Consider the following 12,301-nt stretch of genomic DNA (forward strand, 5'->3'; position numbering starts at 1 on the left):
TAAGATGCAGAAGGAATTAAGGATTGCTAATGTACTGACCTTGAGATAGGGAGAGCGTTCTGAATTATTCAGGAGGTGGGCTCAATCAAATCCCGAGGGTCCTCATAAGGGAAAGAGGAGAGTCAGAACCAGAGCCCCTTTCTCCCCCCGCCTTTTGCTGGCTCTGAAGATGGAAAAATGGGCTATGAGCCAAGAAACGCGGGGGACCCCTAGAAAGTGGAAAAGGCAAGAAGACAGATTTATCCCCTAGTTTCCAGAAAGGATCACAGTCCTGCCAACACCTTGATGTTAGCCCAGTGAAATCCATTTCAGACTACCAACTCCCAAAACTGTAAGATAATACATTCGTGGGTTTTTTTTTTAAGATTTTATTTTTAACTAATCTCTACCCCCAACGTGGGACTCAAACTTACAACCCTGAGATCAAGAGTCACACGCTCTACCAACTGAGCCAGCCAGGCGCCCCACATCTGTGTTGTTTCTAAATCACTACATTTGCAGTAATTCATCACAGCAGCAAAAGAAAACTAATATGGTTGCTGACAGTGATAAGAGCTATGAAGAAAAATAAAACAGGGTCATAGCAGAATGACTGTCAGGGCAGGGCATGGCTTTCGATGGGGAGACCTGGGAGTAACTTTGGGGCAGTTAGCTATGTGGTAATCTAGAGGGATAGACTCCCAGACAGAGGGCAGGGCAAGTGCAAAGATCCTGGGGCAGGGAGGAGCTTGGTGTCGGTAGGAGTAACTATCTCCTCGATGCCTTCCCACAAAGGGAGAGCCATTCTGTTGTTTGGTTTCTCGAGCAGTCAACAGTTTTTCTTGCAGACTTCTGAGTAACCTTGAAATCTACTTGTTGTGAATGTCCGGTTTCCCTCTTTAAAGCCTGGGACTATGTCCTTGTGTCCTGTCCTTGTCCCAGTATGAGGTGCTATGGCCTCTTTCCAGGGTCTTCAGAGTGTATTTGCCAGAAATATCGGATTTTGGAAAACACAGCTCTTCATTTCAAAACTTCAAAACATTTCCCCCCAAGTCATGAAGGAGCATAAATGTGGTAGAGAGACAGGCAGGCACTCTGATGCCCATCCGTCCTCCAGGGACCCTTGACTTGGACAGTCAGGGGCAGCTTCAATGAAGGGACTTTGAGAACTTCCTACTCTCTAACAGTGAATGTCTTTGTAAAAATGACTAACGGATTACCTACTAATTCACTGAATACTTGGGAAGAAATTTGGATTTTTCCATCTCGGGGTTGCTCAAAGTGGGACACCTCTGCCAAGAACAGGGGGATTAAGGTTAACCTCAAAGGGTTTGTGAGCACTCAGTGGTAAACAGAGGCACCATCTTCAAGCCAAGTCCAATTGGGCCTTTCGTTCAATGAATGGTTATGAATTCTCTGTCCTGTGCCAGGCTCTAGAGCACACAAGAAGCAAACGAACCCTCACTCGTGTTCCCGAGGCACCCACAGCTCACAGGGGTGGAGAGGTGGGGGGAGACAGACACAGAGCTGAGGGCCACCCACATGGGAAGGGCATGGTAGCAGGAAGAGGGGGAAGTGCTAGGGGAGCACAGAAAGGGAGTGATGATTTTTTGGAGGGATTGGTTGGGTCATTCATTTCCTCCCACTTGAGGGAAGCTCCTTTTGCTATGAGGACACCTGACACACCTCTACTTCAAGGTATACAAATCTGGGGCCCAGGAGATAATCTTGATAATTGGTTGTCATCAGTCTCTAAAGTGAACATCCACCCCATAAGGGCAAGGACTATGTGTACAAGGTTGACTAACTACTGTACCCCCAGTGCCCTAAGCAAAATTTGCTGAATGAACAAGCAGATGAACAAATGGGGAATCTCTGAGCTAAGTCATTCTGGAATGACAAGTCATTAAGGAATATGGTCAGGAGATACGGCTATAGAGCTGACGGGACTCGGCTTAAGAGTAGGGTCATCTTGAGCCTCATTCAAGAAGGTTAAAGGTTCAAGTGCCATACAGTTCACAGCTGGTTCCATTGCCGGGGCCAACCTTGGGTGGCCAGGAAAGCAGAGGTCAGTAGCCAAACATGGCGGCAGCATCAGACTCAATCTGGCCTTCCAGCCAGGCGCCCAGACTACAGGGTGCCTTGGTGACTAAGAGCCAAGCCAAGGAGAGGGAGGGTGGCCTGGCCCTTAAGCCAGAGCATGGCAGATCAAATAACATCCCTATCCTATCACTGACTAGTTGTATGAACCAAGCAAATAATGTTAGCCCCTTAGTTTCCTTGTATTTCAAATGGGAATAATGATAATGATACTCCCTTCCAGGATTCAATTAAAGGTCATATATCAAGCGGTTGGCTCCAGGAAGGGCTCAATAAATGGGGGCAATGGTGAGGAGGGATGAGGGTGTAGGGCCCAGGGGGAGTTAGGGGACCCTCCCTCTGACCCCTCCAGTATCCCCAAGGCTCTCTCTTCCTGTTGCCTCATGGGACCCCAGCCACCAGCCCCTGCCCTGACCTCCTCCTTCTGTCCTCCCACTTCTCCAAAGCTGGGGTGACAGAAGCCCAGTGAGCAGCCATAAGACCATAACAGTGCTCGAACAGGTCCCCATCAAGACAGGACAGAGAAGCCCAGACTCGGTACCTCCTTCTCCTCACGAGAAGAGAACAGGAAAGACGAACAAACAACAGGGCCAGCTAAAGAGGGAGACCAGTCAGATCAGGCCGGCTTGCAGCAGAATGAAAAACTCAGTGGTGGAATTCAAATCCACATCGGAGGGGGTGAGAGCAAAACTGAGACTGGGGAGCAGGGGAACCTCCCTGCCCAGAATGCAGAGGAAACTGGTCAAGGCGTGAAAAGCAAGGGTGAGGAGTCAACAAACAGATCAGGCGCATCCCATGGACACCCAGTGGAGAGCTGTTAAGTGTGGCAAGCACTACCCAAGTCACCGTTGTAGCTGAAACATGCAGTTCCTTCTGTATTCTTACGGGCGGCAGCAGACATCAGTCATTTGATATATTTACCAAGTGGCCACCACATGCCAGGGACCATTCGAGGACAGACAATAAGTAAGTCAAGTAAAGCGGGCAATTACAAGTGCCACAGGGAAGATAAAGCAGGATATGGGGGTGGGGTGACAGGTGGGGGTGGGTAGACATTTTTATGGAGTCATCAGGGAAGGCCTCTGTAGGGGGGTATTTTCTTAGAGGAAAGACTCCCTTCTGTTGGGTGACTTTAAGCGTCCTCTTGCATATGTGAAAGCTAGACCCAGAACCTCATCTTGAAAGGCAACGCCGAGTGGAGCGGCTAAACCATCTATAGTAAGCAAGTAATGGAGGTAACTTCCCAGGGCAGAAATGGCTGAAATATGGATTGGTTTTTGTGCTTTCTGTGGTTACAGTTGGACAAAGAGATACTGAACTCCAGGATGTCTGGCATGGTGACGTGGGTCAGGGAATGTCAGGGGCGGGGTGGGGGTGGGAGTGGGTCCAGCAACATGGTGCAGGCCGGAGCTAGGGAGAGGGAAGAGTCAGAGACCACAGGGGTCGGATCATGGCTTGTGGGCTCTGGGGGCCGTGAAACTTGATGTTCAATTTAAATTTTTCATTTTCTGCTTTGAGATTCCCCTAGGACAGCCCAAACCTCTGCATGTTAGAATACTTGGAGCTGCAGGTGACAGAAAACCCTAATTCAGTTACTTGAACAAAAAGGAATGATCTCAAAAACAGGAAGACGAGAGGCAAGGCAGTGACCAGGTGGGTTAATTCTGTTCAGTTAATTCAGTGGTGTCATCGGGGACCCAGGTTCATTGTACCTTTCTGCTCTGCCCTCTGCATATCGGCCTCACTCCCCAGCTACCTCCCCTCTTGCTTGCAAGATGGGAGCCTCAGCCCCAGCTATTATACACTATGACAGTTTCCAAAGGTAGAAAAGGGACCATCTCATCCTTGTATCTCTTTTTTTTTTTTTTTAAAGATTTCATTTATTTATTTGACTGAGAGAGAGAGCACAAAGAGGGAGAAGCAGGCAGAGGGAGAAGCAGACTCCCGGTAGAGCAGGGAGCCTGACGTGGGGCTCGACCCCAGGACCCTGGGATCATGACCTGAGCCGAAGGCAGACGCCGTCCTTGTATCTCCTTCTAAGACAAATAAACCTTTCCCAGAAGCCCCACACGGTGTTTCCCTTCATATCTCCTTGGTTAGAACTGCATCCTATTCCCGCGCCCAAGCCCACCAACCACAGCTGGTGTCGGCCCCATGTGAGCTCTGCTTTGGGCGGCTAAGAGGAAATGCATCCAATGCGGGGGGGCAAGGTGGACCAGAAGGCTTGGAGCATGAGAGGCATGGACAAGATGCATGGGGGCGGGGTGGGGGGGCGGGCAGAGAAAGCAAAGACAGTCATCAGGAGGTGGGGATGACAAAAGTCGGAAGAGCTGGGATAAAAATGTACTCAAAGACCAAACAGAAGAGAAGTCTGAGCCGAAGAAAGACCCAAATTTGCAGACGGAACAGGCTGAACCCATTTCAGGAACTACCAACAAAGGGAAAACGACAGGGGTAGGAAAAAAAAAAAACAAAAAAACAACTCCTACCAGCTTCAAATCAGAAAAAGAAAAAAACCTGGTTCCCTATATTGGAACCAGCACCAGGTTGGCCTTGGATTTTGTCTTCGGGGCTATGTGTAATAGTGCATTTTGGAAGGCAGTAGAACAATGCCTCTATAGAATTTTGAAAAACAAAAACAAAAACAAAAAAACCCGTGGTCCTCAAAAATTTTATCTCCATCCAATTCCCTTTTGAAGGTAAAGGCAAACTGGGGGATGTTTTGAGCTGCCCGTGTTCAACAGCAGATACAATTAAAAAAACAAAATAAAATAAATTTAATTTAAAAAAAATGCAGGCTTCTAGAATGTGGCCGTCAGGGCCTGAAGGGACCGCCAGGCCCCCGGCCCCCCGCCCCCCGCGGCCGAGCGGTGGTGCAGGGCGACCCTGCGCGTCTTCTCTCGCCTGCACCTTCTGCTCCGTCCCGTTGTGCAATGTCAGGAAGTGTGTGAGAGCCACATCCTTCGCCCGGGCGGCTCAGACGGAATCTCTGCTTCACTGGGTGACCACTCAGAACAATAATAGCTGCCACCCTCTTCCTGAACTTAGTAACAATGGCTCAACCGTTTACCCTCCGGGACACTTGTGACGAACGGCTTTTAGAAAGTTTTGTTTTCTGTCTCCAAAAGCCACGTTGCCCCAAGCGACAGGCCAACTACCACCGGCCACTGTCAGGGAGCAGGAACTGAGTCGCGAGCCTCTCACCCGGGCGGCTTGAGCCGCCGGGCTTTTCTTCTAAACGGGCAAAGAAGACCGCGAGTCTCCGAGGCAGACGGTTCCAAACTCGCTGTCTGCCACAACTTGCACGCAGGCTTGAGCGTGTGCCCGTCTGAAACACCCAGCATCCTGGACGCAGGCTCAACCAGGAGAAAAAGACAGGAAGCTCACGGCGAATACTGACGTGACGGGGACCAGGGGCAGCTTTTTTGTCCTGCTTTGTTCTTCTTGGTAGGAAGGATGTCAGAAAGAGAGCAAGGGTTGAGGGGTTGTAGGAATCCGGCCCAAGGGCCCTGTTGACGTGCACTGTGGCGCTGGCCTTGGGGCAGCCATTTCGGTGACACGTCTGGAGCCGCCGGCCCCCCCTTGCTCACGCTCAGGCTGGCCCATCGGCTCTGCTCCTACTGCTTCCAACTGGTCCTTAATCTCCCAGGGAGGAGGGCCATTTCGGAAAGGCACAGAAGCCTAACAGCTCCTTCTGGAGCCAGACCCTCAGAGGAGGGTCACGTCCCCTTCCAAGGCAGAAAGGGAGTTTACAAGAGACCCAACTGTGAGCATGGGAGACTCAGGCCTGAGGGGTGGAGCTGACCTGCCTTCCTCTGGCCTCACACCGGGCTCGGAGCGCTACTCACCCCCGAGGACCAGAAGGTTCTCAGGATCGGGGGGCCAGAGAGCTGTTGACCCACCCCCCTGTGACGACAATTCTGTGGGCTCCTGAGGTAACTGAGGTACAGAAATCCACAGCCCAAGGGGCACAGCTGAGAGAGACGGAGCACCACGACACCTGCCCCCTTCCCGCCACCCCCAGGCACTACTGCCTGGAACCTTCTAGAATACTGCCCTCCACCCTCACCCACCTCTACTCCTCCATCTTCCCTCCTTCCTCTTTCTCTTCTCATTCATTTCTCTTTCCTTCTTTCCTCTCTCTCCGTGGTCTTCCTCCCCCTCCATCCATCTCCTTGTCCTCCATTTTTCCTTCCCTCCCTCCCCTGAGCAGGAGGTAGGACTGACTTATGTTGGCTAGCAGATGTGGTTGTTTTGTTCGATGTCTGTTCCCTCCCGGCGAAGAAAGACAGCAGTGGCAGAGGTAGAGGCTCCCCCACGCCAGCACTCACCCGGGTGGGTGTTTTACACGTTGTAGGCTTTCCTGCCTTCGTTCCAGGTTGATTAACCACAAGGGCCAGATGCCATTTATGATCAGACTCCATTGACAACTGTGGGAAGGAAAAGGGGCCTCTCTTCCTGAGAGGTTACACCGCCCTGCCTCTGCATCCTCCTCGGGTGGAGTCCACCCTTCCCAGGGGTCCAACACCCAGCCAGGTCTGGACACACTTTCTGGGGTGGAGGCCCGCGTGTGAGTTCCACCTTCTGTAGTCCTCAGCTACCTTCATGCTCACAACAGGGGAGTGGAATGAAGTTACAGCCTTCCCTCCCCTCTCTGATTTTTTGGAAGTCTGAGAAAGGTGGAAAGAGAGCAAGGTCCTAGAGTGTGAGGATCGCTCCTCTTCCTGACCCAAATGGGGCGGTCATGCGCCACGATGCACGGACCCACCACCTGAGGTCGCTCTGCAAAGAATGGAGGTGGGGTGGCCCTTCGGTTTTGTCCAAAAAGACAGAAGCCCCAGTGAGAAGAGCAGAGGGAACTAAAGTAAGAAAGCGAGTTGAGCCTTGGGTGCTTCACTTGGCCAAGTTTTTCAGGCTGGATTCCTATTTTAGGAGCCTCACATTCTGGTGGCACTAAGCAGGCTCAGGTGTAAGGAATGAGTTATTTAGAAACCGTGGCTCGGCTCAGAAAAGAGTATGAGGTTTTGCCTCGACATGAAAAGAGGAACCAGGGTTAAAATAAGCAGCAATGGGTCAGGACTGAGACCTGGTAGATCTCTGATTTCATCTCCTTGCACACATGCCTCAACGTGCTCCTCGGAAGCCAACTACTCTTGTGATCGCAGGAAGGTGTTGTGTTTTTACAGGAAGGTGTATCCTTTGGAGTGGAAACTTTTGCAGGCCGCCTGGGCCCCACAGATCCCTGCACCCTGGTTACCTGCTGTGGGCCACCCAGTGCTGGGGTCAGCAGCCCACCAGTCCAGCAGGGCCCCAGCTCTTCTAGGAAGCCTGCCTGCCCATGGCCCCACGCTCTGACTGTGGGGGTGGCGGGGGGAGCAGCTGCTCAGACATCTGGTTGACACGCCGGCCTGTGGCCCCTGAGTGGCCCGGGCAGAGAAAGCTGTTGATGTTTGAGCCACCCAGATCCCCTCTGGGGACTGGTAACTGAGAAGGACACCTGTCTCTGGGACAAGAGCAGACGGGCAGAGGACAGCTGAGGCGTGGCAGGGCGCGCCCTGGTGCAGGGCCCCCAGCCCTCTGGTCCCAGGCCAGGCCTTCTCCCTCACGGGCCGCCCACTCCTTATAGGGCTCAGCCAAAGCGAGTTTCCATCGTTTGGCACCCCCAAAGCCTGACGAGGCCCCAGATCCTGAAACCGCTGCGGGACAGGCAGCAACTCCCCGGAGGGCGCACAACCACGACGGCAAGGGTACGAAGGTGAGAGGGAGGCGTGCCAGACGCGGCCGATGCGTTTATGGGCCGTGGGTACAGCCACGTGTACGAGAAGCCACAGAGTCAGGTCTTTTCCAGCTTAAGGCCTAGTCATACTTGAAGTCGTCTTCACTTTGAAGGAATAGAAGAAACCACAAGGGGAAAAAAGATCAAAAGCACTGACCAACTTTTAACTTAAGAGAGTTGAGGCTCCTTTCAGCAAACCACCTATCAAGGATGCCAGCCCGGCCAGGAAAGCTCACACTGTCCTAGACTCACAAAACCCTGTGGCGGCCGCGGAGGCCCACCTACTGCCCCACACAGGCCTCCCCTCGGGAGAGACCACCATGGCCCACGATGAGCAGCTGCCAAGGACCTGAAAGGACAGTCTGATACTAGGGGTGCTGCCATTCGTCCCTGGGGACCGGGCCGAGACGTGCGAGTGACCCAGACGCGCTAGAAACATTCCAATGGATGTTCTTTAGATTCTTCGAGAGCCCCTGGGCTGGTTCAAGCACCCCCTTAGGGTCTCACTCTCTGACCGAGTGGCTCATTGAAGTGATTCCTTTGACCCCCATCATCTTCCCAGAGGCGTTCTACTCCACACACCTTCTCCCACTTGACACATTTCCAGTGACCGTTGCCCCCGGCACCTGCCTGTTGTCCTGCCCTCAACGACATCCTAGCTCTGGACAAAATGCGTCCTTCCCTTCACGTTTTGGAAGCAGTGATCATGCCCCACCTTTCCTCCACTTTTACTTTCTTTTCCGCTAAACCCCACAGACTCTGTTGCTCCTCCGTGACATGGCGTCCCGACCCTGGTCTATCCCTCCTCTCTGCTGCCCACGTGGCTGCAAGCCATTTGTTGGTGCCTCTTACCATGGTCATGACTCCTCTGCCCCTCCTGAGGACACCTCCTTTGTTCTGACCACCCCCCTGCTCTCTTAATGCAGTCAGATAAAAATAGCTCCCCTGGCCTCCACACCACTTGGTTGACATGCATTGTGGTCACACAGAGCCCGTGGTGTTTGTCATGCAAACGATGTGGGGGGTGGGCTTTCCAGACTTGGAAAGACTTGCTGCAGCTGATTCTTAACGTTTGATGGCAAGTTTTACACACTTGGCCTCTAGACGGTGCCACCAGGTGCCATGAGCATCAGCCTTTGGCAGAAGAGGTGTCTACAAATGGAAAGGTACTGTTTTGTGCTAACCTGTTGGGCGATCATCTAGTCCCTCAGAAAAAACTGGTCTGCTCTCCTGTAAGTTCCCCTCCTCTCCTCCCCAGCCCACCGACCCTCACTCAGCTGAGCTCACTGAAGAAAATAATCAACAAGCTACAGTCCCTTTCCTTTGTCTCTGGGCATCCGTCCCAACGGAGTGGGGTCACAGCTTACCCTCCAAGCAACCCCCACCCCCAGACTTCTGGGGAGAAAGAGGCTCAGCCAGGCCCTCACGTCCAGGCTGTTTGGGACACAAGTTTTCTTTCCTCTCTTCTTCATCTTTGTCACTTTCTCTGCCAACTCCGGCTCCACTCAGGGTCAGATGTCCAGGTTGATAAAGGGCTTACCTGGACAGTGAATTTATCATCTTCATTGGGCAGAATCCTGTACGTGTAAACACAATTCCGGTACCTGAAATAGACCAAAGGCTTCGTTAGAACCCATGCGAGGGAATTCATTTCTCTGGGAACTGAAAAGACAGGAATTCCTGACATGGCTCGAGGAACCTGGGCATGACGTCTCTGAACTTTGGAGCTGACCATTCTGAGGTGAAGATCGGCCTTGACATCAAGCAGTCCTAGACTGAGCCCCCTTCCCTCCGCCCCCCCTCCACCCTCCACTCAGGAAGCTCCAGGAAAAGGCATGTGGGGTCTTCTGGGCATGATTTACATTGGCACTTGACAGCTATGTGGTCTGATTTAAAGGAATCCACCCTCAAGACATAACTTCATTACAAGAGTATTTAGCCCCTCCTGGATGCCTGGCACTTCACTCAACATTTGTATGTGTTGTTTAACTAGATTTTATCTTATTTTATTATTATTATTTTTTAAGTAGGCTCCACGCCCAGCATGGAGCCCAATGTGGGTCTTGAACTCTCGACCCTGAGATCAAGAGTCAGATGTTTACCTGACAGAGCCAACCAGGCACCCCTGTTTAACTAGTATTTAAAGTTATATACTAGTTTAAGGGCGCCTGGGTGGCTCAGTTGGTTAAGCATCTGCCTTCAGCTCAGGTCATGATCTCAGGGTCCTGGGATGGAGTCTCGCATTGGGCTCCCTGCTCCTTGGGAGCCTGCTTCTCCCTCTCCCTCTGCTGCTCCCCCTGCTTGTGCTCTCCCTCTCTCTCTGCTCCTCCCCCCAACTCTTGCTCACACTCTCTCTCAAATAAATAAAATCTTTTTAAAAACTTAAAAAAATAAAATTATACACTAAACAATTTAAAACCATAAAGAAAGATAAAAGATGAAAAAGAAATGTCTCCTTCTCCCCCTCCTGCTGAGCCCCGCTTCTCCGAGTTACTACTTTTTGTAAATCACTCCCGAACTCTTAAATGTACAAACTTAAATATACACATCTTTTTAAATGCACAGTATATATGTTGTTCTGAAATCTGCTTTCCTCACCAAAAAACATATGTTACAGGTCTTCCCAACTCACGTTCCACCACGTGGTAGTATGATCATTTATTTGACCAGCCCGTGATGACGGATGGGTAGTTACTTTCAGCTTTTTATTCTCCTAAACGGTGCTGCAGTGAGCATCTCCGTGCCTATACCTTGTGTGACTGGTAAAGGCACAGATCCAGCCTCCCTGTCAGTACGATGGGGACCAGAACAACACCGGCCACCTGTCACTCCATCAACTAAGTGACTTAACTTAGGAAGAGCATTTACAGTAGCGCCTGGAACACGCTGGACACTGCATGTGCTGACATTTATTAGTGGCCATGGGGAGATCACCACCAGGAGGAGAGCTGCAGGAGAGACGCGGGCTTTGTATTTTGAGAGAGACTGACGATTGCCTCCCAGCAAGGCTGTGTCACTTTTCTCTCCCACTAACCGGATATGTCTATTTCCCCACACCCTGCCAACAGGCTATCAGACATTTTCATCTTTGCAAATCTGAGAGGTTAAAGAAAAATGAGTACTCACTTTAATCTGCCTTTCTTTATGAGAAAGGTTGACCCTGTTCCCATGTTTCCCTATTCGTCTTTCTTTTTCTGCAAATTTCTTTTCATGTGTTTGGCTTACCTTTTTTTTTTAATCATCTTTTGCTTATTTATCTGTAAGACTTTGATACATGCCACAATATATTTTGGAGTTACTGGTTTTTTTGTTGTTGTTTTTTAATTTTATTTATTTGACAGAGGGACACACAGCGAGAGAGAGAACACAAGCAGGGGGAGAGGGAGAGGGAGAAGCAGGCTTCCCGCAGAGCAGGGAGCCCGATGCGGCGCTCGATCCCAGGACCCCAGGATCTTAATGACTGAGCCACCCAGGCGCCCCTTGGAGTTACTTATTGTTGATGGTGCTTATGGAATTTTTTTTCTTTTTAAGCTGTGTAGAGGTTTTACGATTTTATGTGGTCAAGTTTTACAATCTCTTTTTGGCTAGCGAGCCAATGGCTGTTTCAAGAAAGTTTTGGAGAATGGTTTGGGTAATTTCACTGCCACCCGGCCCTTCATTTCTCACAGGGAAGTTTCTTGTTTCTCTCTTTCCCTCACCTCTGAATGCTCCTCGCCCCCCACCCTGTCCTGCCTCCAGAGCCCGAGCTGATACCACAACAGGCAAGGATGACTCTCTAGGCTGCTGTCACCTCACCTCCCGGAGATGTCCCAGAAACAGAGAGCCGCCCCAGCACCCTGGCCCCACTGCCCCCCTCCCCAGCCCGTCGAGCCTCAGCCCCCTCTGCAGAGCCTGAGGGGCAGCCCCACCCTGCTAGGCTCTTATCTCTCACTGCTTGTTCTCCTGACACTTCCTCCCGCAGATATGCAAATGAGACCAGGGCCCGGTCTTATTCGGCGGAGGGCAGCTAATATGTGGAAGCAGTTGAGCAGGCCCCAAACATCAGCCTGTCAACAAACAGAAGAGGGTCACCAGGAGAGGGGCAGAGAGAGCTGCACGGAACAGGAAGGCCCTTTCGTTCATCAAGTGTGGCAGACCAGCCCTTCTGGCTTTTTAAAGAAGTTCTAGGAATGCTGAAATGCAGAAGCAGTTCCGTGTGACTCAAACAGATCAGAATTCAAAAGCGAGTACAATAGGAAGAGAGGACACTCCCCCTTAGACAGGGATATCTCAGCAGCGGCCACACAGGGGGCCGGACCCGCGTCCCCGGAGCTGGGTCAGTTCAGGTCTTTGAGGGAAAATGTACAAGGTCATCACCACCTCCACCACCCCGCCCCCCCCCCCCCCGCCCCCGCCACCTCCAGCCCACAGGAGATCAGCTGTTCCAGACCGCATGCCAGGGAGGAA

The 12,301-nt window shown here is 51.5% G+C and overlaps 1 protein-coding gene across 1 annotated transcript in view; it reads right to left on the reverse strand.

Moving 5' to 3' along the window:
• The window catches only part of INPP5D (inositol polyphosphate-5-phosphatase D), a 112,351-nt gene that overhangs the window by 88,168 nt on the left and 11,882 nt on the right, over positions 1–12,301 (reverse strand). The window contains exon 2 of the mRNA XM_081815294.1: positions 9,396–9,459. Coding sequence (XP_081671420.1) covers positions 9,396–9,459 — 64 coding nt within the window. The remainder of the gene's footprint in view (positions 1–9,395; positions 9,460–12,301) is intronic.

Source organism: Leptonychotes weddellii, chromosome 3 (assembly GCF_054177405.1).
Source record: "Leptonychotes weddellii isolate Sample4059 chromosome 3, ASM5417740v2, whole genome shotgun sequence".
NCBI lineage: Eukaryota > Metazoa > Chordata > Mammalia > Carnivora > Phocidae > Leptonychotes > Leptonychotes weddellii.